The sequence below is a fragment of the Penicillium rubens genome (genome assembly GCF_028828025.1).
Source record: "Penicillium rubens strain IBT 27055 chromosome Unknown utg000001l_segment0_segment0, whole genome shotgun sequence".
NCBI lineage: Eukaryota > Fungi > Ascomycota > Eurotiomycetes > Eurotiales > Aspergillaceae > Penicillium > Penicillium rubens.
In genome coordinates this window covers 4,180,028-4,206,653 of record NW_026890599.1, presented here as the reverse complement: position 1 = coordinate 4,206,653, position 26,626 = coordinate 4,180,028, and the positions used below count along the sequence as shown (strand labels likewise).

Sequence of the window (26,626 nt, the reverse complement as noted above, 5' to 3'; positions counted from 1 at the left end):
GGCATCACCAGCAGTTCGGATAGGATATGCCGCGTTCATCTCACACGTCCATGGGTCATGTCGCAGGGGCAGGGGGATATCTCAAGTCGCAAGGGCCGGGTAGTCGCTGTCTCATCAATGGTATCTGGTTTGCGTTGCTGGGTGTGGATTGCCGCGTATGGGTGTTGTCCGTGGGATTAAGTAAAGCTGGTTAGAACACAACAGCCCAAAAGGGTGAGCAAGTATGTGTCAGACGCGGTGGGGCTGTGATCAAATTACTCTTGTGCGCGTGTGTCGGTCTGGCGGTTGTGGGTGCCCATTTCCGTGGTATCGTAGCCGTTGGCCTCGAGGTAATCGCGAAATCGGGCATCCTCGAAAGTAATAGTGTCCTGAAAAAATGTGAGCACATCAATAAGGTACTCTACATGCAACAGTTCATACCTGGTTAATCTGCGGCATCATAAAAATGGCCATGAATGCGGCCAAGAGACACAACGAGCTGGAGACGAAGAATGGGTCCTGGCCTGCGCGGGTCTCGTTGGGTGCGTTCTTTTGAATAATTGGGATCACGTAGGTGCCCACGAAAGCCCCGACCTTCCCGAAAGCCGCAGCATATGAGTAGTACTGGCCACGGATAGCAGTTGCGCTGGTCTTGGCGGCGCAGAGACCGATGTTATCGCCGGGTCCCATTTCACCGAGAGCAGAGAAGATCCTGTTCCCAGGCTATTAGCATTGGCAATTGCTAAAGTCTGAGGAACTTTGTTAGTAAACTTACCCGAATACGACGACAAAGGCTGCCACGTTTTCCGGGGTCGCAAGCCATTTGTAGCATCCGGCCATGATGAATCCGATGACGCCCTGGAGCCCAACACCAAGGGCAAGGGTGTAGCGAGGACCAATCCAGTCACTCAAGAAGGCCCCAAGGGCGGATCCTGGGATGTAGAAGGAATTGACCACGGTAGTCCAACCGAAGCTCTTCCACAAGGGAGCCTTGTCACCCAAGATGATCGATAGCCAGGCTGAGGAATAGATACCGAAGCTGTAGGCAGAGAAGTCGTAAAGAAACCAGATAATAGAAACAACAGCCTGTACATCAGTCAGTTAATTGGTTCATGTCTACGAGAGAAACACGCAGGTAGGGTTTATTACCAAGCGCTTCCAATAGAATCTAAACCCGTTAGTCAATAAGCGCATGCACTGGGATATCCCGTACTTACTTGACAATCAGCAAGATCGGGAACTTGTGCATACGCTCCCGGTTGAACTCCTCCGGCTCGTTCATTTTCAGTCGCAGGTACATTAAACTCATAGGAGGGATTACTCCCAGCCCTAGAGCTACACGCCAGCAAGCGCGCAGATGGTCCTCGGTGAAGATCAGGACGAGGATCATGGATACTAACGCAGCAACCACGAAACCGAAATCAATCTGGAAGTTGGTGAACATGATGAACCAGCGATTGCGATGGCCACTCTTGAGCTCTCCGGTATTCTCCGCAGCACCAACCGATCCAGCAGGGTATTCTCCGCCAATGCCAATACCCAAGAAGAAACGGTAGGCCGTCAAAGCAGCAAGCATACCACCCAGGCTGCCGCCAGCTCCATAGGAGCCAGCACCGAGTGCTGCAAAGACAAACAGGATAATGGTGGAGATCATCAAAGACCACTTGCGTGACCAGTGATCACTAGTGTAGCCAAATATTAGCATACCCACCACGGTGCCAGCGAAAACGATCGAAGAGACATTCTGTTGGGCCGTCGAGTTGGTGTATGCATCACCGTAGATCTTTTGCAGCATAGTACCGACAGGACCAATGACCTAGATCCAAGTGTGTCAGTAAAGCATAAATAGACGTTTACCAAGCTGCAGGCCCATGTGGGACAGCGTAGCAGTGGGGCTGCACACTCAAGGACGAAACATAACATACCTGGTTCAAGTAACCATCAGAAAAGAGACCAGCACCACAGGCAATAGTGGGCCAACTACGTTCCCAGCGACCCTTCTTGGTCTCGTCAAGAGGCGGTAGCTCGACAAGGCGCTCCTCGAGGGGACCGGCGCCTTTCTCGGGCATCTCCTTGGAGTCGGACTGAGGCTCGGCCATTGCGATCGTGTTTTTGGATAGCAAGAAAAGTTTTGGGTGGGTTTTAAACCCGCGGCGAGCTTGAGCCTCACTGGAGGTCAAAGGGAAAGCAAAGTTGGCACGAGACCAATAAGAGTTACTGTGTCACGCGAGCACAATAACGAGAGTCGGGTCGATCGTGGGTAACCAGAGAAGATATTGGAAGCTGAGAGGAAAAAGAAAAGAGACCTATGGGGGAGGAATAGTTGGGAACCCTAAACAATACTGAAAAAATAAATGAAAAATAAATGAAAAATTAGAGGGAATAGCATCACTGTAGACATGGGTACCTATCACAGTGAGCCCGCGTTTAGCCAACGGAATCTAGTGGGGACCCGGCCCCCGAGCTTGATCATTCTAAGCATTTGGCTTTGGCCATTTCAGTCTAACGGATTTGTTGGCCAATGATAATCACCAGAAATATCAAGGCCCTTTCTCTAGCCAATGGTGTGTTTGACTAGACCAGTCGGGGTAGGTTGCACTCTCCAACATATACCTACCTAGATACCTATACCTATACCTAGGTATCTAGGTAGGTAGGTAGGTAGGTAGGCCTCTCAGAGTGTTGGATGGGCTGATGTCGATATCGAAACAAGCTTCCCGTTCCGAATCAGATATGGAACTTAGTGCGATGTCTCAAGGATGTGGATGTTGACCGTAGAAGGCATATCCTATAGGACAAGCACGTGCTTTCGGTCCCCTGTCGGAATTTGGGGCTGCACCTGCCTATTTCCGTAATGAAAAGGGTTAACCCTTTTAGGGATCCAACTCCCTAAAGTAGTGAGACAGACGAGCAAGTTTATACCTAGCTACATATATGTAATGTTGTATTCTATCCTTGATTTGCTCTCCGATGCCAAATAAAATAAAGCAGTTCAGCCCTAAGTGCCGGATCATCAGCCCATCAATCCTCGGGCTTGAGTCTTCCAAGATTGACCATAACATGCAGTTACAATTCATTCATGAGACACGGAAGTCTTTTCACGAGCCAACGTATAGAATTCCTAGATATCCTCAGTCTGATGATCCAATGTGATTAACCCAGAGAAGTCAAGCCAGACATATTGCAAATACGCATCTCTCTCCAGAACAAGATAATAAAAGTATAAATGCCTTTTTCCACGGAGAAGCAGGAATATTTTCTTTGTAGATGCGACCGAGATCTCATACATCTTAAGATAGGTTCTATCTTGACGTCCGGGAGAAGGCTAAAGAAAGCTCGGCACGGAGAAACGTTCCGCCAGCTGAGCTCGGGCTACGGTGATGCACCTGGCTTGATCTCATCCCCAGACATCACCAGCTCCCATCTTCTCCCTGCTCTATTGCATCATCTTTTTAACTCGTGGGAGTCCTGTCAGCATATCCAGTTCCCCATCGCCACCATGGGGTCTGATCCGCAATATATCAAGTTCCCCAACCTCTCCATCGCCCAACATGTCTTCAACCTCTCCAACCCAGCATGCGCGCCAGCTGTCCAGCAGAGCTCATTGAAGAAGCTCCAAGATGTTATCTTGGAGAACAAAATGGCTCCTTTCTACCGGCATCTCGCCCATCCCACTGAAGGCATCTTGAACAACTCCGGCGAAGGCGTAACACAGCACCCACAAAATGGAGGGAACTCAACGCAACCTCTCATCACCTCCAATCTTATTGCATCTCGCAAAGCACCAGTGAAGATTGATTTCCCTTGGGACGAGCAGCTCTACCAGTCTCTACTGGAGGATAACAAGAAAGAACTGGAGACCTTCCAGAAGGAGGAAGATGACGCGGAAGAGGCTGCTGGGGAGACTGAGGTACAAGCTGCGCGCGGGAAGCGAGCTGAGTTCTGGGCTCGTGTGGGAGATAAGGTGAGGATTTTTCGTTTTATGTTCCTATCAAGCTTCTTCGATTTGCTAGCTAACACCAGTATTCCAATAGGACAAAGCTGTCGAATCCCACGAAGCCCTCCTCGAAAAGACCGGATTCCTGGGCACCAAGATTGATTTGGTGATGGCTATGCTCCGCATCGGACTCTTCTTCGGCGACCTTTTGTTTGTGAACAAGACCATTGAACGAGCAGAGACCTTGGTAGAGAGTGGTGGAGATTGGGACCGTCGAAACCGTCTCAAGGCATACAAGGGATTGCACTTGCTCACCATTCGCTCTTACAGCCTTGCCGCTCCCCTCCTTCTCGACAGTCTGTCTACCTTCACAAGCTACGAACTTTGCAGCTATTCTTCGCTGGTGATTTACTCAGTCCTTGCGGGGTCCTTGTCGCTCAAGCGTGTGGACTTCAAGGCGAAGGTAGTGGATGCACCAGAGATCAAGGCCATCCTTGGCTCTCCGGAAGACCAACTGGCTGCGTTGAGTGGGGAAGTTTCCTCAGGCCCTGGAGCCCGGGATGAGGTGATGAAGGAGACAACAGGGGGACTTCCCACACCCGCCGGTGCCAAGACCGCTGTCAACATCTCCTCTTTCTCAACCGGCTCTGGCGCGCCAGTAGAGACCGAGGCGCCCGTTGACTTCGCACCGCTTGCAAACCTGGTTACCAGTCTCTACAACGGCAACTACCGCTCGTTCTTTGTAGCACTCGCGGCCGTTGAGGACCAGTTCCTGACACAAGACCGCTATCTGCACGAGCACCGGGCTTGGTTCGTTCGTGAGATGCGACTGCGCGCCTACCAGCAGCTTCTTCAGAGCTACCGTGTAGTGGGGCTGAGTGGTATGGCCAACGACTTCGGTGTAACTGTAGACTACTTGGACCGGTATGTGTTGTCTGATACTCTTCAATTAAAAAGTAGCTTGCTGACCATAACCACAGGGACCTTGCCAAGTTTATTTCAAACAACCGCATTGCCTGCACCATCGATCGGGTCAATGGAATCATCGAGACGAATCGACCAGACGACAAGAACAAGCAGTATGCCGATGTGGTGAAGCATGGTGACTCCCTGATCACCAAGATTCAGAAGTACGGCCAAGCTGTGCGTCTTCGCGGAAGTGAGCGAAGTTAAGGTGGCATATCTACGAACTTGGAGGCATTCTGAGCCTCAAACCCACAACCTATGATCGACTATGTATGCCTGAATGGACAATCTTACTTACCGTGTGTTCTCGAACCCGCCAAGGGAGACTTAGCTCGTAGATCCTAAGACATGCCACCCATGCCTATGACGTGACATGATCAATTTCTTGACTAAAAGTACGTCCTTTCCAAGTCAAACCCCACACCGGGCAGCTCCGAAGATGGGTCGATGTCGGGCAAGCGTCTGACTTTCCCTCGGATAATGATCGTCGCCGATCATGTTATCATGCATAAACGTGGATGATCCTCAATGCAAGATGTGTATACGCAGTAGTTCTCATCATCGACCAGATCTTTCACCAAATCTTTCACCGTAGCCACCTCTCCCGCGGTCTCCATGAGTCTGATATCTCAACATCCTTATCGTAATCGGCTACCGACGGCCCATGGGGGTTGTGGGGAAATGCTGACTCACAGGTTCACCGCCCAATCGCCAGGGTCTTTTATTTTTTTCCCCCTTCTTCTCCCGATCGCAATCGGACAATCACGACAGGGGTTTGTGCCAAAAGGACTTTTCTAATTGATCAATCCGATCATTGATTGACCATTTGTCAAAATGTCCTGGCAATATAAGCTCGCATCCAGCGTGCGGGCGTCTCCGCTACGGGCACTGACTACCCGGCCGAATGGCCTCCTACATCGCCCGGCCGCACGTGGCGCTGCGGGGTGTCTCTCCGCCAGGTCAGGTACGTCGGATCCCGAAATCACCCCAGCTTACATAGTTGGGGGTTTACGCAATCTTTTGGTCTTGAGCGTTTTTGTGGTGTGATTATTTGTTTAAACCATATCCCCCAATTACTGGTTGCGATCTCAACATCTCTGCAACCTTTATATACTTGATTCTCCTCTTTAGTCTCGAGAATACTAGTCTACTTATTCTGAACCTCACTAACCTCCTCCGGGTCAATCCAGAGCCCATCATGACTCAAACCACCGTCTCATATACCGCTAAGCGCACCCTGTCGGCCGTCCAGAACCGCAAGTGTCTAAACGTCGACAACATCAACCAGCACGTTAGAGATGCCAAGTACGCTGTGCGCGGTGAATTGGCCGTCAAGGCTGAGACCTACCGCCAGCGTCTGCTTGATGGCGACAAGTCCCTGCCCTTCGAAAGCGTCATCTTCGCCAACATCGGTAACCCCCAACAGCTCGATCAGAAGCCCATCACCTTCTTCCGCCAGGTCCTCAGTCTCGTCGAGAACCCCTCGTTGTTGGAAAACCCCGAGGTCCTCAAGAAGTCACTTGGATACAAGCAGGATGTGATCGACCGGGCCCAGGCCCTTTTGGCCAATGTGCAGAGCGTTGGCGCCTACAGTCACAGCCAGGGTGCGCCGGGGATTCGTGACAGCGTCGCCAAGTTCATTGAGAAGCGTGATGGCTTCCCTGCCAACCCCCAGGACCTGTTCTTGACCGCGGGTGCCTCGTCGGGTGTGAGCACCATCTTGAGCGTCATCTGCAACGACCCCAATGCCGGTGTCCTCGTCCCTATCCCCCAGTACCCTCTTTACACCGCAAGCTTGACGCTGTTAGATGCCCGCTGCGTTCCTTACCTCCTCGAGGAGGAGAAGGCATGGGGTACTGACGTCAACGCGATCCTCAAGTCCATTGAAGACGCCAAGGCCGCAGGCACCGATGTGCGCGCCATTGTCGTGATCAACCCGGGTAACCCTACCGGTGCCTCTCTGAGCCCCGACGACATCAAACAGGTCCTGGATGTCGCCGCCGAGGAAAGCTTGGTGGTCATCGCTGACGAGGTGTACCAAACCAACGTTTTCAAGGGCGAATTTGTCTCCTTCAAGAAGCGTCTGCGCCAGCTCCAGAAGGAAAAGCCCGGTAAATACGACGATGTCGAGCTGGTCTCGTTGCACAGTATCTCCAAGGGTATGGTTGGTGAGTGCGGCCACCGTGGTGGCTACTTCGAGCTTGCTGGCTTCGACCCCCTCGTCCACGAGCAGATCTACAAGCTCGTCAGCATTGGCCTGTGCCCGCCGGTCGTCGCACAGTGCCTTCTCGAGTGCATGGTCAACCCTCCTCTCGAGGGCGAGCCTAGCTTCGAGCTCTACCAGAAGGAGTACAACGGTATCAAGGAAGGTCTGCACAAGCGCGCCCTTTCCTTGTTCAACGCCTTCCAGCGCATGGAGGGTGTTGAGCTCCAGGAGCCCCAGGTACGTATTATAAACCTGTTCAAATTGTTACTTATTTACTAATCCTGTCAACAGGGTGCCATGTACCTTTTCCCCACTATTCACCTCCCCGCCAAGGCCGTTGAAGCCGCCAAGGCCGAGGGCCGCGCCGCCGACGAGTTCTACTGCTTGGCCCTGCTGGACGCCACAGGTGTCTGCGTCGTCCCCGGCTCCGGCTTCGGTCAGAAGGATAACACTTTCCACTTCCGCACAACATTCCTCGCCCCCGGCACCGACTGGGCTGAGCGCATCGTCAAGTTCCACGCCGAGTTCATGGACAAGTACCGATGAACATGTACAAACGTACCAAAAGCGATGTAAATGTGAACCGCCCACCCATCGCCATCTTCTCTTCGAGCGATTCGCCGCCACCATATATCGCTTTTGGTTGTGGTTCTCTTTTTTCACGTCTAGACGGGATGGGTCATCGGCATCCATCTATATGTGGCCTCTACGACGCAATCTTTTGAATATTTGGATTTGGATATGGATCTGGATTTGGTTCGCCCTCGATACCTCATAGACTACTGACTCTACTGGGCTGCTATTTTCGATTCTCACTTTTGGATACTCTTGTCAGACATTTATGCATCGCATTTTGAATAGTCGTATACATCTCTCGAGGCACGTTTGCATCGTTCTTTTTGATGTAGCCACTGCATATCTCGCCTTTTATAGAGAATGGATTGTGCTTCGTTGATTCCGATCGGATTTCCGTACCTTCATCATTCTTACTCTGATCATGTCCATGCTTTCCTTAAAATAATGTTTGGCTAGAGATAGACGGATGACAGGAACGGGCATAGCTAGGGGTATTTGGGGGAAAGGAGACGACATAAAGTACCAAACTTCATCCGATGGCGACAGCGCAAATCACAGCTCACTCCCCAAGCCCAAAAGAGCAAATCAAACCATGATGATCACTCCAGAGCATAGGCTGAGTATGGAAATAGGGTATAGCCGCATCACTTGGAGTATCCTGCTGTCCGTCCAACCCACCCACTGGCTGAGCCTCGAGTATTCTAATCCCCCGCGCCTCGAGACCAAGCAACGCGACCTTATCCATCCGATTTGGCGGAAACCGCTGCTTCCCATCCGCACCCCATGTATACCCCGGTTCCTCAGGACGGAGGGTAGCCCAGGCATCTGTAAGACCATTGGTCTCTACGAGGGCGGCATCTTCATCCAGAACGGGGTTGAAGTCTCCAGCAACAAGCCCACGGCCTGCACTACGCAGGAAAGAGGAAACGATGGAGAGTTGCTGGGGTCGGTGGGAAGGTCTGATGGCTAGGGAATCCAGGTGGACGTTTGCAAGCCGTACCCGTGTAGAAGAAGCGTCTGTGCGTGAAGGAACGAACAGATCGCAAAAGAGTACATCTCGATCAAAGTGACTGGGGTAGGCGACTCTCCAAACAGCGCCGAGAGCGAACCTGCTTTTCTCGGAGCTGTGCTGTGATGTAAAGCGTGACTTGGACACTAATGTCATCGTTATGAAGGACTGTCTGCACGGGGTATCCTCGTGCTCGGTTGAGAACCACGATTCGCGAATACGTTCATCGCTCAAAATTAGTCGTAGAGCCCGCTGTGACACTTCTTGGAAGAAGATGACGTCCACCTTCGTATCCAGTTGGGTGATGAAGGCGAGAATCTCTGTGACGCGTTTTTGCATTCCACTGAATAATCCGTCGATGTTCCATGTTAAGAGCACTAGATCGGACGGTGTGTCGTCCGTGCGTGCTGGTGCTGGTTCTGCATTTTCATTCGCGCTCACTGGATCCCACTGCTGCGAGTTGGCGTCGTACTGGTGCCAGGGCTGGAATTTTGGATCTGCTGGTACGTCGGTTGGAAGTGGTGTGTCGTGTTTCCAGGACATTATGTTCGACTGGACGCGTGCGTAAATGTTCATGGTGAGAATGAGGTTGGGTACTTCCGATGTTGCCTGGTGAGGTTTACCTTGGAAGGTTTGCAGAGGGGTAGGGTAGCCGGGGTAGTCTTGGGATTAGTTAAGCATTGAGCCTCAGGCTGACCAGCGTGATAGCACTTACATGTATGTAGCAATAAGATATATAGATCAATGGTTATATCCATAGGCTCGTTACTATAGTTTAGGTCAGACCTGTAGTAGAAATCCTGAATCTTGAGTGAGGGGCCTTGTGGTCCCTATATCCTAGGCCTTCTAGGGATATTGGACATTCTTTCAGTAGGATGCTTTAGGATTTCCCCCATATTTCGATTTTTTCTAACGATAATTTATGTTGTATCTTGAACTCTTCTCCTGTTAACAACTCGGATATATATATATGACGTTAGATTACCGTTCTGCAGACCCACTGCAACCCTAAAAGGAGAGAACCAAAGACAACGAGGTAACAGAGTAATGGTGTTGGGAACTTGCTGACGAAGGAGCTCCAAGTATATTCAATTAATTCAAAGAATATGCAGGGCCGTAAGTCTTTTGCTTGGTAAATGCTTAGTCCTAACAGCAAACCCAGCCCAAGCTCGAATCCTTGTAGGATTAATCGATGAGCTAGTAGTCAGCTGCATTTGATTCCAACAAGGGAAGTATCATCATTGAACACAATGGTATACATACATACATATTCTACCTCGATCTGACATGTACTATGAAACAAGAGATGCAAAGAAGCGGTGAGAAACCCGTAGTAGACAGAAACAAGGAATACAAAGACGACGAGCATAGACATACACCGGTTGATTCAATAGAACCTATGACTATACTCGTAGAATAAACTCAGCTCTATCCTTCCTGATCTATGGTGCTTTCCCTCTACCCAACACATACATTGTACAACATACATCCATACATCCCAACCCAAGATCCATACGTATGCAAGGCGCACAAGCAAGTCCACGCACTCACATGCACCTTACACTCTTACGCTATATTCTCGGTAACCGGCACCGGTATAACTAAGACCACGACCCCCACCCTCCAGGTCACACATGCAAGACCTGATCGTACAGCAAGATGCAGCATACAGTAGTCACACCGTAGACCGCATTCTCGGACGAATACTGCACCTACCTCGTGTCCCAAGCCCTGACTGGCGTTTTCTTGGCTAATGCTTAGCTATGAGTTGGCATCGATACAGGGGATTCCCTGTTGCACGGTATGTACAATGTATATTACATGTATGCATGGATGTGCGTGGTTGCGTTGCATACCTATGTAGCTAAGCATGTGGGGTACATGTTTACGTACGTTAGGTACATACGAAGTAGCTGATATGGAGTGTGGAACTGTTCGGTTCTATTTTAGGAGGACTAGTGTGTATACTATATATTTTACAGCAGCTGACTCTACTAGGAAAAGATGAGCTTCGAGAGTTGGGATCTTACGCCGATGTCGTAAGCTATGTAAGAAACTGAACGAACTTGATCATCCTATCGAAAACCTTTCCATTTGAAAAATCCGATTCTGACAAGACGTAGAACGATAACTTCTAAACCAGGTCGGGCCGCTGTCTCCCGGCCCCCAATTATCGCTAGTTGGGTACTTATGGATATGTGGCACCACCTAGACACACCAGACCAGGATCACCAAATCGGAGCCCTACAACACAAAATCTACCCGTCGCACTCATATCACTCCATGTCTCTCGAGCTATACCATACAACGCACAACGCCGGCCAAACAACAGTCGTCCTAATCCACGGCGCCTTGGTATCCGGTCTCTACTGGGATCTAGTGATCCCCCACCTCCCAAAATCCTACCACCTCCTAGTCCCAGACCTCCCAGGCCATGGCAAATCCCAATCAACACCGTTCTCAATAGATCTCGCCTCGCACATGATAGCCCAGCTAATCCGCGCGCACGCCATAACTGGCTCGGCACATATTATCGGCCACAGTCTAGGCGCTCAAGTCGCCATACGTCTAGCCTCCACAGACCCAGATGTAGTAAACTCAATCTTCATCTCCGGCTTTGGAATGTTCCCTCGGACGTCAATCACACCGTACATCCCATACGCAGCATGGGCGATGTCGCGTGTGGAGAACTGTCTTGCCCGCCCCCTGATTAGCTGGGCAATGGACGGTGCCGATATCCCACACATTGATACAGATCTCTGCACGCTAGACTTGTGTCGGCAGATCGTGGCGCCGGAGGAACCCACCGAGTGGCCGGTGCCGTGGCCGGCGCGCACACTTATTGTTGCGGCTGGTAAAGGCGGGCTAATACCTACCAAGGATAGCTCGCGTGATGCTGTGAAGTTGGTGGAGATTGGGAGGGAGTTGAATGATGAGACTGTTGCGTATACGCACTTGGGTATGCGACATCCGTGGAATCGGCAGGCGCCGCGGTTGTTTGCAGAGACTGCGGAGGCGTGGTTCGAGCGTATGGAGCTACCTGGGGGCTTTGTGAAGCTTTAGCGGTGCGTTTGTAGACCCTTTTTTGAGCATTCTTGAAGATTGTTTGACGGCTTTTCCTTTTATGGATTCAGTAATCAATTCAATGGCGAAGATGCGAGGTCTCATACCACACTGGCTGGCGGGGGGAACGGAAAGGAAAGCTATCTCGCGGCCTGGAATCCGGTGTGTATGTAACTTGTCTTTTATTTCCGGTATTATAAATTGCTTAGGGTAGTTGTACCATGTAGATATTGTTTCACTGTTTCAGAACGTGGGAAAGATCGTGTAGTGTCTCGGAGTAAGGGATCGCGTTAAAGACTGGTCATTCGGTACTCAGGGCAAAAGAGCTAGAGTAGAAGAGAGCAGCCTATGGGGCCGAAGACACTAAATTGTACGTCCAACCTGACCAAATACACGAGTCGGTCTGCCGATGAGGCAGCGGAGTGCCACTGGGCTACAGCTCGGACTTGCTCACCGCTACATCCCGGTGCCTAGCCGGGATCATCTTTTCGATCGACGGGCGATTGTTACTAGTGTCCTTGAAGATGTAATACAGAGTTTATTTGGTATTGAACTGCTTTACCTAGTTGATAGGTAACTGGGATCAGTGATAACATCGGCTTGGGGTATATCAGCTATCGTTCTGTGTTGCCCTATATCATAAAATATGGGGTGATGAACATCCAGAGGCGAATCTCGGGGTCTGTAGCGATCCGCATTGTGCATGCATCTGGGTATCGTCGTCCGGAGGCGAGTGTATAGAGAAGGACCATCCGAGTCATTGTACAGGTAAAAAGGGAACAAAAGGAAAAAAAGATTCTATACATCGGCGAGAATGCAAGCAAGGAAAGAATAAAAAAAGCGCATGTACGGAAGCAAGAAGCAAAAGAATGTACAGGCACGTGCAAGGTTCCAAATCGCAAACCCCTCTAGATTGAATGGCTATCAAGGAAGGAATCTAGACTGGCTAATGGAACAAGACAAATCAGGCATTTATCATCATCTCTCATCATGGTCATGAAGACGGGTGGAGGTGGTGGTAGATTGCCGCAAGAGAGCAAGCCCCAGGACAAAAGAAGTATAGGAGGAAGAGAATATAAGCAAGGAGAAATGGGCACCACTGGTTCTTACTGGGCCCAGGATTGCTGGAAGAAGTTGTCGTCCATGGGCGGGGTGGAACCAGCATCGAACAGACCAGGCCAGATAGGAACGGAGTCCGACGGCGGCGAGGGAGCCTTGTTCATCGGGGCCGACGTCATGGGCTTGTAGGCTGGCATCTGCGTCATGGCGTAGATATCCTGCGCAGGGACCGATTTCGGCTCCGCAGTCATGCCGGCTTGCAGCTGGTGCTCGAGCGCAGCGGTGGACTCATTAGTCGACTTCAGGAAGTCATCGATGTTGATCGAGTCCAGCTCATTGGACGACAGGAGACGCGTCTGAGGGAGACCAGCCAATGAGGATGCAGAGCTGACGCGGAGATGGTCCATGTCAGATGCTTCGCTCACGCTGTGCAGATCGTGCATGTCATTGCCAGCATGACCCAAACCCGGAAGCGGTCCAAACTCATCACCTTCCGAAATATCCCCGGATGATGATGGCGGTGGAAGACCAGAGGGATACCCGGTGTAATCAAAGCTGGCATATGAAGGAGCTTGGGTGCTGGTTGCGGCAGCCACATCGGAGTATAGGGGGAAACTTGACCAATCGACCGAGGGAGCACCGATACCAGCAGACCCCAGGGGCATGTCCGAGTCTGGGGAAGTGAAATAACATTCTTGGTAAGGTTCTTGGAATGCCATGCAGGTGATCGGAGAATTGGTGCTTGTTGTCGGGAAGGAGGCGAAAGAGGAGACGTCAAGTGGAGGAACACTGGTGACAATCTGATCCAGAGGGAATTTGTCCACGGTTGCAGAGGCAGATAACGGGTTTGACGTTGTATCATGAGGCCGGTCTAATGATGGAGCAGGAGGTGCTGGCGTAACGAAGTTGTCGAGGTATGAGGGATCGAGAGGAGCAGGATTCAAATCGTCTTCCGCGCCCGAAGTATGCGCGCTATTGGGAGAACCATTCTGCGACGTGTGTTGTGAGGTAGGGAATTCGGACAGGGTAAGAGGTTCTTTGATAAAGGTCGACTGGCCTAGCGGCAAATGATCCACTGACCGACGGTGTAAGTCAGTTGGGTGATGGATGGTATGCGATCGTGGGATCGTATAAGGCAATCCACATTTGTGGGCCATGTCATTATGCTTGTGAGCGGGTTTATGATGACCGTCGCGGAAAATCGTGAGCGTCGATTCAGATTTGGTAGACGTAAGAGGAGGTTTCCGTGGGGTCTCAATCGGAGGCGGAGGCGGAGAGAAGGGAAGACCGGTCTCAGGCACCGGATCTAGGTGTTCCTTTTTGAGTGCACAAATGCAGCGCTGGCCATGACAGCAACCACAGCGACCGTGAGAAACGCCGCTATGGCAGTCTTCCTTCTTCTTCTTTTCGCCGCAATCACACTGGGTGTGAGTTGTCCGAGACTTGCGTAGGCCGCGACAGTGAGTACATTGAGAGACTGGGCGACCTTTTTTGTTGATGTGGGTCAATTGGCGGTCTAAGGGGGGATTAGCATAGATATTCCGGGAAAGAGCGCAAGCATTGACATACCACTGTGATGACAGCTGCTGACTCGGTGACCCCGGACGCAAGCCTCACAAGCATACTTTTCACCGTCGATGAGCATCGCTGCGGTGTTACTGGGAGGTACACATGCGATTATGCGCGAGGGATATCAGAGAAGATCAGAGTATTGAAATAAGAGAGATCGGTTGAAGAGACCGGGATATCAAGCCGTCAAGGCGATTGGCGGTTCCTTCGACGAGGTCCGAGTAGAACAAGATGAACAAAAGGGTATAATCGTATAGTCGAGGGTCCCAATGCGGGAGTTCACAGAACGCCGGACTAGCAGTGTAAGATGCTGTTCAAAGCCACTGGACTGTCTTCGATTGGAAAAGCATAAAGAAAGATCGGAAAATCCAAAGGGGGTATCTCGCGAGGTAGAGGGTGGTCAGGGATCGGAGAGTAAGAGAGATAGAGAGGGGAGAGGGGGACCAAGCCTACGCACCGTTTGGCGCCGGCCGTTAGACAGGACACCAAGTACCGGTAGTGGCGGCCAAGATAAAAAGCGTTCGATAAAAGAAGACGTTGGACACGCAATGAAGAAGAGAAAAGAGAAGAGGAAGGAGGGCGGGCAGCCAGCCGTTAATAACGTATGGAACGAGGATTTTCGTTGCGCCACTGGTCTTTACTGGTGGCCGTACATAACTTGTATTGTACTTTTACTGCGCTTTTACTGCTTTTATTTACTCATATATGTTGTATGCATAGAAGATAATATGTAAACTAACCGTACTAACCGTCCTATGACTAAATATTCTAGTAGCAACCTTGGAATTGGCTCAAAGTAGTCAATAACTTTTACTATTACTAAATATTCTATGCTTCCAAGGTTCTTTGACTAAAAAAGGTCAACCCTCCAAGGCTTGGGATTCTTCCAAGTCCTCCAAAGGACTGGGAGCTCCACAGGAACCATCACTGCTTAGGGTTTTAAAACGCACATGAGAATTTGGATTTGGATTTGCTTCTTTTTGTCTTTGATTTTCCTTCCCCTTTTTTTTTTTTTTCATCTAAAACTTTGACTTTTTCTCAATGCCCAAAGTGGCAGCCCCAACCATGTATATAGGGTGGCAACTGAACTGGCCACTGCATGGAAATTCCCTTACCAAAATTTGGAGGTCAAGCCTTAACGAACTCACCCCACTAGGAAAATATGGATCTAAAATCTGGGGCCGCACATCCCGATCTTGACAACTCATACGCAGTACTCAGTACTCCGTACTCCGTATAAATAGGAACATGGTGTGTCCCGTGTGACGGTTGCTGGGGTTGGGGCTGAATCTATGAGAGATCATGTTTCAGGGGTGTGAGCCAGGTACAACACACATTGGCAAAGAACATTCCATAATCCCTGTAGGGAGTAAGTTCAATGTTTTCCTTATTAAAGTGACTAATGACATGTCCTTGGCACCCCGTGGACAGAAATCTGCAAAAGCCCAAAGAGAAAAGCATCCAGTGGAAGAAGTCCACGTAGGTGTCGCAAAATTACATCCTAATAGTTACCTAGGTACCGATACATACAAGTACAATACCGAATGCATGCCATAGAAAGTGGACCGATGGCGTCAGTGTTCCTGCTTCGGGCGGCCTGCAGTGAGAGTTTGGGGCCCTGATCTGCGTCGTTCTTTGCCAATTATCGTGGTGTGGGTTCTGGAGGATTTCATTCATCCTTTTACGTATGTTGTATATTATATCTTTAAATTATGGTCTCTCTCATTTTTATATTCTTCCTAGTTATAAGGTTGGTCTAATGGAAGGAATATTCAGTTATACCTAGTATATATATGCAACATCGAAGTATATTAGGAATGTATGGTAAGAGCCATATCGTCATAAATTCCAAATTCATATTATGATGATCTACGGAGTACAGCCGCCTCGCTACGAGACTACGGAGTAGGAAATTTCTAACAGTTTTCTCGAGCCAACCTTGGAAAGCCAAGAATTTCGGTTTATGTAACTACAACAGATGCAAAAGCCGGTGAGACGGCCCTTTCGGTGATTAATATGTGTTTCCTGAAAGGGAAAGGCGCCTATCTCATCGATAATGATGATACCAAGTATGTATAACACTATGTAAGAAGTACGCTTGGACAAAAGTATATTGTATTAAGATGGCGTCTTGCATTTAGCGAAGATGAGGCCGGATATTTAATCCAAGCCTAGGCGCAAACCATTCATTACTTTCTCAGACTGTTTGTCCGATAGACGTTGGGTAGCTCCTGAATGTTGCCACGGCCAATAGTGTAGCCTTATCTATCCCATTCTGTGGGCATCGAAAACTAAGATATAAAACAGAGTGACAATAGGTGAATGGGTAGATTAATCAAGTACTATGTGCCGTAGGGAAACATCATCTGCGACTCTACGGAGTAGGTCATGTGACATCGAAAAGGTGACAATAATATCAGCCAGACAAAGCATGTACTGAATAGTCCAATGTCATTTGCTGGCTTAAAGGCATGATTAATACTCTCTGGGGCCCACGGGCGGTTGACAGGACGTTGAGCGCCCTTATAGAGTGGCGGTACTGGCGGGGGTGTAGGTACATGCTAAACATCGACAGTGTAGAAATTTGCATGGATAATCTCTGTAGAACGTAGAACAATGGCACGGAAAAATTGTAAAGGTCAAAACCAAGTCAACAGCTAGACTAAGCCCAGATGATATGAGCATCACGTATGTGAATCTGAAAGTACCTAACTGGAATGTTGAAAGTGTAAGTGTACGTAGTTCATCCGAAGCCGAAGGGGAAATAGTATTAATCCGTTCGACACGCAGAAACGAAAGGCCGTCCTCCGTGCGATCATCCAAAAAATGACTCGGGGAAGTAAACAACTGTATATAGCTTCAAAATAATATCTAATTCAAATGAATCCTCCGTTACAAATGTTGTTGCTTAATGCGGCGCTCTCGGCGCTAGCCCCCTTGAAAATCTCCCCCCCCCGCGAAATTTTAGTTAAAACTTCACCTCTTGCACTTCGCGTCCTACACTATCTTCCCTCCATCCCCCGGAGGCCCGCTTTGTCCACAACCCATCATTTTCTGAGGTGTTTTGGTCTAATCTTACGCGATGAACTCTCGCGAGCAGTCTGACATGCCTCCGGCGCCCTCTTACCCGTCTCCTAACGGTGCGCAGATGGCCCAAGGTGTACCCTCGTACTATGGCAACCGCCAAATGACCACCGACGAATTGCTGTCCGCGGAACTTTCGCGCGATGCCTCTGGTCCAGGTCTTGGCGAAACAAGCAACGGTGTTCACCATGGCCAGTCGATGGTCTTGGGTTCCTCCAATGCTGCCGACATGGGTCGCACCTCTTCGGAGGATCAACACCAGCACCAGCACATGCTCCAGTTCCCTCCGAGTCAACAGGTTGGCGTCGACCCTAATCACGACTTGAGCTACGGCGAACAAAGTGCGCGCAAACGTTCCAAGATCTCAAGGGCTTGCGACGAGTGTCGGCGAAAGAAAGTATGACAACTCCCGTCGAACGCGATTGTGAACCTCGAAGCTAAGACGCGTTTTCTTGTACAGGTCCGATGCGATGCGAGCTCCGAAACCGGCCTTGAAACCTGCTCCAACTGCAGACGCCTCGGCGTTGTGTGCCAGTTCAGTCGCGTCCCGATGAAGCGTGGTCCCAGTAAAGGGTAGGAAAAAAACAAATGCGCCGCTGCGAGAACCGCCAGTGCTAACAGAGACACAGTTACATCAAAGAACTCGCCGAGCGACTCCATACCTTAGAGAACCAGATGCAACCGGGGATAGTCCAGCCTGATGTGCCATACCAGTCCATGAACGAGGTGTCGGGGCTACCAAGAGGGTACCAGGATTTCGCATCGCCGGTGGAATCGACCTCGGGCAATCGCAAGAGGACTTACTCGGTCTTCGAAGGTCTCCCTAGTTCCTCGTTCGCGCAGCCTTCTTTCAACGCCCGCGTATCGCAGAATGCCTTCGACACGTCTGAGACAGCGGCAGACCCGTACAACCCAGCCGTCGCCAGCGGTAGCGCACCGAAACCTGGCAACTTGTTCTGGAACCCGACGGGCGATGAGAACGATCTACCAAGCGGTCTTGAGATGACGGATTTGCCAAAGCATGACGGTGATGATGACATGACACCAGTGACTCTGGATGAAGGGGCTCTTGATGCGTAAGTGCACTGTGTAAACCCCCGTAAATGTGAGAACCCCACCTGACACCGGATTGCAGCTATTATCATAAGATCCACACCCTTCTGCCGATTCTTCCCCACACTAAGGAGCGAACATTGGAGCTTTTGCATCAATGCAACCGCGAGGCACAGGAAATCTTCTGCCATGCGTTGTACAGCGCCACTCGAACTGACATGTCTCGCGTGGCGGGCAATTTCGAGAAGATTAATGGCTTTGATAATGCTCAGGATCTCCTCATGTTCCACACCCGCCAGCCATTGATTGTCCACACAACGCCTGTCAACCTTATCTGGCTTCAGTCTCTTTTGCTGATGATTATCGACTGTGACACTCGTGGACCGGATAATTTCGTTCTGAAAGATGGTGTCCCCAAGGGCAGCCTGGTCCAAGCAGCCAACAAGCTCGGATATGATTTGGCCAAGAGCCAAGGCCAGCTGAAGAACAAGCGATCTGTGGATCCTGATGTCGACTCGGATGCCAATCTCACCCGGCGCAACTGGGTGTCTCTCGTCATCTTGGCCCGGTGGTACGCTATCAGTGTAGCAGACGCCACCGTCCTGGGTGGTCATGAGATTGGCGGCCGTGAAGATGAAAGGGTGGTTGGTCAAATTACAACCGGAATTGCGTGTATGTTTAACCTTCCTTACTTTATACTTGTGCTATTTCACTGACTTGTTTCGCACCAGCTTACTCGACATTCCTCTCGGAGATGGTCACTCTGGCTAATGTCGACCACAACGTTTGCCAGACTAACTCCGGCCTGGGTCGCATCATCGGCGCGAACCTAGTATCATCCCTGGAGCGTCTAGCGGAGATGGAGGACATATTCCAGATCCACGAACTACCCGAGAACTCTACTACTCGCCCACTTTACGAGAGCCTCCAAGCACAACTCTACTGGACCGTCCGTTTGCTCATCAAGCGCCACGTCTTCGTATACAGTCCGTACGAGATCATCTTCTGCGCGCAGGAGGTAATCAACGAGATGCACAAGTCAACCATGCAATCCCGCCTCCCATCGCCTTTCGATCTGCACAGTCTCGCCCTCGCCTCAATGACTCTTCTCGAGGCGACCGTTCTCCCAGAACACGCAAACGAATGCTGGGCCACCCTCGAAAAAGTCGAAGAGATCCTCGACCGCCGCTCCAAGCGCGCAGCAGAGGGCTCCGAATTCGACAATATCTTCGGCACCCCGGAATGGGACGCCAAGATCCGCATATTCCTCGAATGGCGCCGTATCAAGTCCCAGGAGACCCAGCTACAGGAAGCTGAGATCGGCGGGCTTGCCAAGTCCCAGCAGCCTGTGATGGGCCCCAATGAGCAGCGTTCTCTCCAGCACCTTGCTGATCTTGCTGTAGGCGCCGAGGGCTCTGTTGGTCAGAATGCGCCGTCTACGCCGCCACCGGGTCTTTCTAATGAACAGGGCGAAGCGGAGCAGAATCTTGCTCCTCAGTTGACCCAGCCGCAGGGCGGGTCGGGTCGTGTTGTTGTTGATTTCACTATGCTCACTAAGGAGGGTTATCTGAATGTCTTCTCTGGGTTGATCTACCGTCGCACACGTTAGTTTGCTTCGCGATCAAGCCTCGTCTTCTCCACTTAATCTTTATGTTGTCTACTTTTTGTCTCAGCAAAAAAGGCCTGTCAGAAATTATTTCTCTTTATGTAATATTTGCGTCCGCCGGGCTTCTCTCTGGCCCACGTTTCAATCTTGTCTCTTATGTCTTATGCTGTAGTCCTACCTAGGGGATCTAGCCCTTGAATGGAATATCTCGTTTACATACCACATACACATGCTCCATTACACTATCGGATATAGCCGCAAGAGGGTTTTCTTTTGGTTCCGAAGGGTTTGTCAACTATGTTTGCTTTGAATGATGGCCTTTTCTACTATAAAGTCAATGTTCTCAAAGCTAGTTATGCAGAGGTGCAGCGCGTTGAAGATATCGACGATGCGTCGCTTTTCCAGTTTGTCGCTTGATCTTCCTCTGTGTTAGGGTCAATTACTAAATGGATATATTGAGTCGCATTCCTTCACATGTCAAGATATGACATGGCATGATATGACATAACATATGAAATAAGATATAATATCCCAGAGAATAAGCGAATAGCAAGGGCTCATCCTTCACTGCCTTTGTCCGAATGCAAAGCGCCTCCATGTTCCATCTACGTCCTCACATAGAGTCATAAATTTGTCATCATCGATCAATTCGCACATCCAGTTCTCGAGGAAAGCAATTCGCTCAGCCGTTGGTGAAGATAGATACCGCGAAAGATGGTCTTCTGTCAGGGCCGGGGCCTTATCGTTTGGCTTGCTGGCAGGGTTGTGGTTGGAGTTCGAGCTAGTTTGGTTATTCTGTGCATCCGATGCGTTCTGAATGCTGGGTATTTGGGATGGCTCTTCGGCGGATTCGCAGATCGGAGCTGTGTTTTGCGAAGCAGGAGGCTCTTCATAAAGCACTGATCGCTGACTTGCTTCCGGGCAAGGATTTGTTTGGGACAAGGGTTGGGAATCGGATTCGGGCAAAGCAGAATAATTATTAGGCTCGACCTCGAGACGGCATAGATGAGGTTCTGGATCCTTGACTGTCTCAGTTGGTTGAGAACTTGGTGGAGCTGACCGGGGATGATTCTGTGTTGTTCGAGTCAAGCTTGCAGCTCTCGGCTTTCTCGCAGTTGGCTTGGAGAATGGCAGGTCTCTCTTTGGAGGGAGCATCTGGTTTAACTGGTCGACGTCATGAATTGCAGATATGGTAGAAAGCTGGGAGCTTGGTGGCTCCGGTTCTTTGTTTGACATGTGTGCGAGAGTAGATGCATGCAGTGGTTGAGACGAATCTATCGGTTCCATGCTTTGACATGGGGGGTTGGGAGCTGGTACAGGTCCGGATACAAGGTGTGAAATAGTGGTGGCAGGAGATGATGCTCGAATTGGTGCTACCGAAGCAAAATGTGAGATAGCTACTCGAGCGGTGGTCAGAGGAATCGTTACATACTTGTCCTTCCAGACCCTAAGGCTCCCGTGGGGTAAAAGTGGACTCCATTGCTGCCAGTTGATGTGGCCGCCGTGTTTGAAGTTCTGGGGGCAATGAAGGAGAGATGGCCCGATGTCCATGATGACACCGAAGGAAATCGTTGTATTGCTGGTGCTGGTATCTTCCCTTCTGTCAGTGGACAGTTGATTTCGCCTAGAAGAGCCAAGGCCATGAAGTAGTCATGCTCGGTAGTAAACTTGATCTGAAACCGACGAATCTGCGGAATATAAGTAGATTTTGTTAGGATCACTGCAGTTATGTCTGGTACAGAGTATACACACATGTGTTCCACCATGAGGATACTTGACTGCAAGACAAGGCGACTTCACGACGACAGCAAAGTGCGACCTTGGGGGTGGAATAAGCTGGGCCTGCATTCGTGCCATGCGAGTAAAAAATACGAGATCAAGCTGCTCCTAAATTGGACGACCCGGATGTTCAGCATTACTGACTTGTGTCAAGCTTTATGCGTGAGTATGTACCAGGATGCCACCACCTCGAACCACTTTCTGAATCATCCTCGATGGCACAGACCCCGAATCGAGGAACTTCTCGAATATGCAAGCCAGATCTCCATTTCCAGGGACATGATTCCAGGTCAGTGGACCGACATGGTCGATGGTAGTGGTTGTATGGGAGAACTTGGCGATGGCTAGACGAAGGACCTGGGGAGGGATGGCTGGCTGCAGATGCTGCATCTTATAGATCTAGAACAATCAAGAAGAGTGAAGTCTCAGGAAATGGCCATGGTATGATATAGATGAAGAATGTGCGTGGTGTCTAGTGGAATGAACTTTGTGGTGAGGGCGAGATTGACCGAGAGAGCTCTCTGTCAGCACTCCCACTGTTATTTGAATTGCCCACCCTATTCTCACCTCTAAGTAGAGTGCAATTGGATCTATGTGGTAAGAACGTATGCCTTGTATTTCATCTCGTAATATCAAACTCTTAGAAGTCATGTTGGGACTGCCAAAGATATGACTGGGTTCCTCAAGACGCTACTCTCTGCAGTTGACCAGTCGATCAACCAAAGTCCTCCATCTCTGTTTATTGGGCATCTCGGACTGAAAGGTGTGTATAAAGCACATCAGGACAGACTGAATGGGTCTATTATGTCTATTGTCTCTATTGTCTCTTTGTACAATTGAAGAATGTGACAGCCTGAGGCATCAATATATCCCGGGCATGGCATTCATTAGTCATCAACGGGAACAACCGATAATCCGGCAACGCGCCTTGGAGAAGCCCGGACTTTTGGCTGATCAGTGCCGTTGATCGCAAGCCCAGCTCTAGCCCTCCAGGGCCGCAAGGCATTGACGAATATTTTACTTTTGAAACATATCGCTGGTTTTGATTACCTACGCGCAAATTTACTACTGCCTTAGAGCTGCCGTTGCTGCTGAGCAAAGTAGCACTTTGCTCTTTTCACCATCGCATCCAGTGCTCCGACGTTCGAACGCGCGAAACTTGCGACTCAAGCCGAGTCACAACCACTGACCGTCGCTATCACCTCTTTCGGTCAGAATCAACGTTGTATCGCCTTTACACTCCGACCTTGGAAGCCGCACGTTGTCGCGAGTTTCACACCCCTGCAATTTCTCCTGCTCGACTGGCTCGCAAATAAAGGCGTATCAAGGGCAGCATCCCTCGAGGCGTGTCTTCAAAGTTTTCAATCTTGAGACTGGACGGTCTTGTCCCCGATTGTCCCTCGAATTCTCGAGGTCAAGTTTGTCAATCTCATCCGCTGCAAGGACGGAACCACACGTGCATTCGAAAACGTGAACGGCGCAACGCTGTCGCGTTCCTTCAGCAGCACCATGTCTGCCTCTACCCCTCGCACCTCACTGCGACGTAAGACTACCATCTCTCAGCCGACAGGCGTGGTACCTATACTAATGCCACCCACAGAGGGCTTACGCCATGCTCCAAAAGTCAACCAACCCTTCATCCCCGATACAACTCCTGCCCGTCGATCACACATTCATCATGGACTCACGTCACCACAACCACCAGCTAGCCCCCATCATGTAAACGTCAATCCGGCCGCCAATCCCCAAAGCGCGCAGTTCACGGTAGATAGCTGGGAAGGGAAAGACAATCGACAGGTTCCCATGTCGACGAGGGAAGTCCCAACCCCAGGGAACCGCCCGGCCATATTTTCCCATATGCGTGACCCTTCGAAAATGCCCCGGCAGTTGGATTATTACGACCCTTATTTCCCACTGAGATATCTTGAGGTTCCAAGGAGTAAGTCTCCCCTTCATCCATGGATCGGCTAGAAATACTGATGGTCTTGTCTCATTTAGCGGACCACATCTACAAACGTGCCCATTACGGTCTGCAGTCAGGTATCCCGGATGAAGTCGACTTTGCGCTGTACCACCTGGTACAAATTTCAAATCAACGATGGGATAAATTCAAGTTCGAAGGATTTCCCTTGCTTGCGGAAACTTTGATGCAGAAAGCACTTGACATCACACAACTCTGCACGGGGGTGAAGTGGGAATTCCAGTACGATCCTCGGAAGCCGATTGACCGTGTCAACGTGCTCAATTCGTTACATGGCACCCGGGATATCCTGGACAAAATTAGTAAAATCCCAGTGAACCTCCCGGACGACAGCCTTGAGACCTACGACTTCAATCATCGACTGAGAAACATCAAAGAGGCCACGTTAGTGTTGCGAAACATGGTACTCCTGAAGGAGAACGCGTTTTATGTGTCGCGTTATGCAAATGGTCTACTACGGGACTTCTTGGTTATCTTGATCAATGCTCCCAATCAACCTCGACTGGATGAAATCAAAAATGACGCACTAGATATCGCCGAAGAGGTCACCAAGTTCTTGCGAACTGATCCTGAAGATCCATTGTGGATTTCTTTGGTGCATTGCCTTGACTCCCCAGACCGCGCCCATGTCGTGCGGTCCCTGTGGGCCTTGACACATTTCGGCACTGAGCTGGATGATGCGGATGCAAACCGGGCCATGGAGACCCTGACCAAACCGACTCTCCAGCAGATGTACTATCACACGCTTCTTGACCTCGACAAGGATATTCTGAGTGGTGCATTGGACTTTTGGTATCAATACACGCTCAGTCATGACAATATCGAGACACTGATGGATGTCCTCAATTTCCCAATCGTCTTTGTTCCTCGCATGATCGCACTTCTCACCTATGAAGCACGGCCTACCAAAAAGGAAACCGTTCTTCAGGAAGAGAAGGTCGCACCCCCACCCACTGACATCCCTCGTGTATCCCCTGAGCTTTTGGAAAAGCTCATGGAACTCTCTGAGCCGGAACGCAGCTCCCAATGGCTACGTTGCTGCTTCATTGAGGATGCAGAATGCGAGATCACACAGATCGCTTTATGGCAAGCCTACCAAAGCCGGTTTGCAGATCCCCGTGTCACTGGAGGGGGCGTTCTTCCCGCTGCAGAGTTCATCAAGAACGTCAGCAACACGTTCACGAACGCCCAAGCACAGGTCATCAACGGCCCTGGCACTTCCACCAAATTCATTATCAAGGGCATTCGACCTTTAGAAACTGCCCACACATTTGAAGGCTTCCCTTACTCCTACTGCAGATGGGCGGACAACTCAAAGCCTTCAAAGATGTGCCAGCGTGCATTCACATCTCCGACAGATCTCCGGAACCACGTTTTCGGCGACCACATGAACCTGGAACCCACAGACACTCCCGGCCAGTATAAGCTTGATCCCGCAGAGACGCCCATCCACACGTGTCAATGGGACCACTGTGTACGGTTCCGAGCCTCTGGGCCCAGCGCCAACACATCCATGGTCGCTGGCCACGTTTCGTCCCATTTGCCCGAAGATCGCCCCGCAGGCGCACAGCCCACGAGCGCCAAGCGTGCGGTTCTCCAAGAGCGCATCGTCCGCAAATGGTACTATATGGATACTCCCATCAATGAAAAGGGCGAGCCATTCGGCGTGGCCTATAAAGCTGCATTGGTGCTGCGCAACATCGCCCGAGGCCTGCCGAATCGGACCACGTCTAAATACGGTGGACTTCCCTGGAAGAAGGCGTGCTTCACGAGCCAGCGCCCCAAGATCGTCGAAGTCTGGGACCGAAATCGTGCGCTGCGCAAGGAGCTTACCGAGTTAATCATGGTGATCGAGAAAGAGGTAGACTATTGAATTTCCCATTACATGTTTTCCGTCGCAACTGCCTCTTTTTTCTTCTCTCATGAATCAATATCTCTGTACGATTAATACCCTGATTATTCGTGTTCTCGCTGTCTTTCTGGTTCCCAGGTCCTCCATCTTGTCTAAATGTACAATATCTAAGAGCCCGGGCCACATTGGCGGTGTTTTCTTGTTTCTGCTTTATTTTTAATGACTTGTCGCTTTGATCTCAGCCTAAGTTCGCGCACAAAAGGCCCCCGCAGAGTGGAGTTGCATTACTACCTGGGCATGGGTATGGGGTGGTTGATGTCTGATCTTTCCGGCGTCTCTTAAGATAGAAATTCGAGATTCAACTAGTTAGTATACCGAGGCTCGGGGTTTAATTCACTTTTTTTGTCGTTTGCTTCCCTTTTCTTACTTAGGTATGTATATCTATTCAGGAAAAACAAACCTAGACAACGAGATTGAGCATTGGAATGTCGAGAGGGGTAGTGAGTGGAGGGGGGACTTGGTTGTAAGAAAGACGTACATATGTAGGTTATTGGGTCTGGGCTTGATCGCACCGTTGCTAGAAGGATTGAGATGTTGTTTTTGCCTGGGGATGCCATTTTGGAGGTCTTATTGGAATAAGTCGTTATAAGGAATGATATTTGCGAAAAGGAGATGGAGATGGAGTTGATGTCATCTTAGGGCATTGTTCAGCTCCCAAGTCAACTAATGGGATCTATGCATAAACTTCCAAAAGACCATGGGAAAGGATTGCGGTTCGGAAATGATTGAAAATAGATGTCAGTTTGTACATCAACAGTAATGGGGATATTTATACGGGGACGTCGAAATGCATGGTGTCAATTTGAGGGTTGAGAAAGCTAAGAAGATAAGACTAGACTATAGAATG

The 26,626-nt window shown here is 50.1% G+C and overlaps 8 protein-coding genes across 8 annotated transcripts; 4 read left to right on the top strand and 4 right to left on the bottom strand.

Moving 5' to 3' along the window:
- Window positions 1–254: 254 nt before the first annotated feature.
- Window positions 255–2,078, bottom strand: N7525_001625 (putative MFS phospholipid transporter (Git1); the record flags this gene model as incomplete). Its single annotated transcript, XM_002557722.1, has 6 exons — window positions 255–368; window positions 421–691; window positions 755–1,065; window positions 1,129–1,147; window positions 1,197–1,795; window positions 1,905–2,078. The coding sequence occupies 6 exons, from the start codon at window positions 2,076–2,078 to the stop codon at window positions 255–257; spliced, it is 1,488 nt and encodes a 495-aa protein (XP_002557768.1).
- Window positions 2,079–3,478: 1,400 nt separating this feature from the next.
- On the top strand, window positions 3,479–7,634 carry N7525_001624 (uncharacterized protein; the record flags this gene model as incomplete). Its single annotated transcript, XM_002557723.2, has 5 exons — window positions 3,479–3,943; window positions 4,014–4,840; window positions 4,897–5,046; window positions 6,014–7,325; window positions 7,380–7,634. The coding sequence occupies 5 exons, from the start codon at window positions 3,479–3,481 to the stop codon at window positions 7,632–7,634; spliced, it is 3,009 nt and encodes a 1,002-aa protein (XP_002557769.2).
- Window positions 7,635–8,223: 589 nt separating this feature from the next.
- On the bottom strand, window positions 8,224–9,249 carry N7525_001623 (endonuclease/exonuclease/phosphatase family protein; the record flags this gene model as incomplete). Its single annotated transcript, XM_061211982.1, has 1 exon — window positions 8,224–9,249. The coding sequence occupies one exon, from the start codon at window positions 9,247–9,249 to the stop codon at window positions 8,224–8,226; it is 1,026 nt and encodes a 341-aa protein (XP_061071208.1).
- Window positions 9,250–10,956: 1,707 nt separating this feature from the next.
- On the top strand, window positions 10,957–11,736 carry N7525_001622 (alpha/beta fold hydrolase; the record flags this gene model as incomplete). Its single annotated transcript, XM_061211981.1, has 1 exon — window positions 10,957–11,736. One exon carries the CDS (start codon window positions 10,957–10,959, stop codon window positions 11,734–11,736), a length of 780 nt encoding a protein of 259 aa, XP_061071207.1.
- Window positions 11,737–12,842: 1,106 nt separating this feature from the next.
- On the bottom strand, window positions 12,843–14,440 carry N7525_001621 (copper fist DNA-binding domain-containing protein; the record flags this gene model as incomplete). Its single annotated transcript, XM_002557728.1, has 2 exons — window positions 12,843–14,311; window positions 14,365–14,440. 2 exons carry the CDS (start codon window positions 14,438–14,440, stop codon window positions 12,843–12,845), a joined length of 1,545 nt encoding a protein of 514 aa, XP_002557774.1.
- A 3,006-nt stretch (window positions 14,441–17,446) lies between these two features.
- Window positions 17,447–20,110, top strand: N7525_001620 (putative C6 finger domain protein; the record flags this gene model as incomplete). The annotated part of the gene is made up of 5 exons (XM_002557731.1): window positions 17,447–17,845; window positions 17,909–18,021; window positions 18,078–18,524; window positions 18,584–19,173; window positions 19,233–20,110. 5 exons carry the CDS (start codon window positions 17,447–17,449, stop codon window positions 20,108–20,110), a joined length of 2,427 nt encoding a protein of 808 aa, XP_002557777.1.
- Window positions 20,111–20,671: 561 nt separating this feature from the next.
- Window positions 20,672–22,276, bottom strand: N7525_001619 (uncharacterized protein; the record flags this gene model as incomplete). Its single annotated transcript, XM_061211980.1, has 4 exons — window positions 20,672–21,480; window positions 21,540–21,795; window positions 21,860–21,994; window positions 22,061–22,276. The coding sequence occupies 4 exons, from the start codon at window positions 22,274–22,276 to the stop codon at window positions 20,672–20,674; spliced, it is 1,416 nt and encodes a 471-aa protein (XP_061071206.1).
- Window positions 22,277–23,395: 1,119 nt separating this feature from the next.
- N7525_001618 (putative chromatin remodeling complex subunit (Rsc9)) lies at window positions 23,396–25,740 on the top strand (the record flags this gene model as incomplete). The annotated part of the gene is made up of 3 exons (XM_002557733.2): window positions 23,396–23,429; window positions 23,487–23,825; window positions 23,885–25,740. The coding sequence occupies 3 exons, from the start codon at window positions 23,396–23,398 to the stop codon at window positions 25,738–25,740; spliced, it is 2,229 nt and encodes a 742-aa protein (XP_002557779.2).
- Window positions 25,741–26,626: the final 886 nt, after the last annotated feature.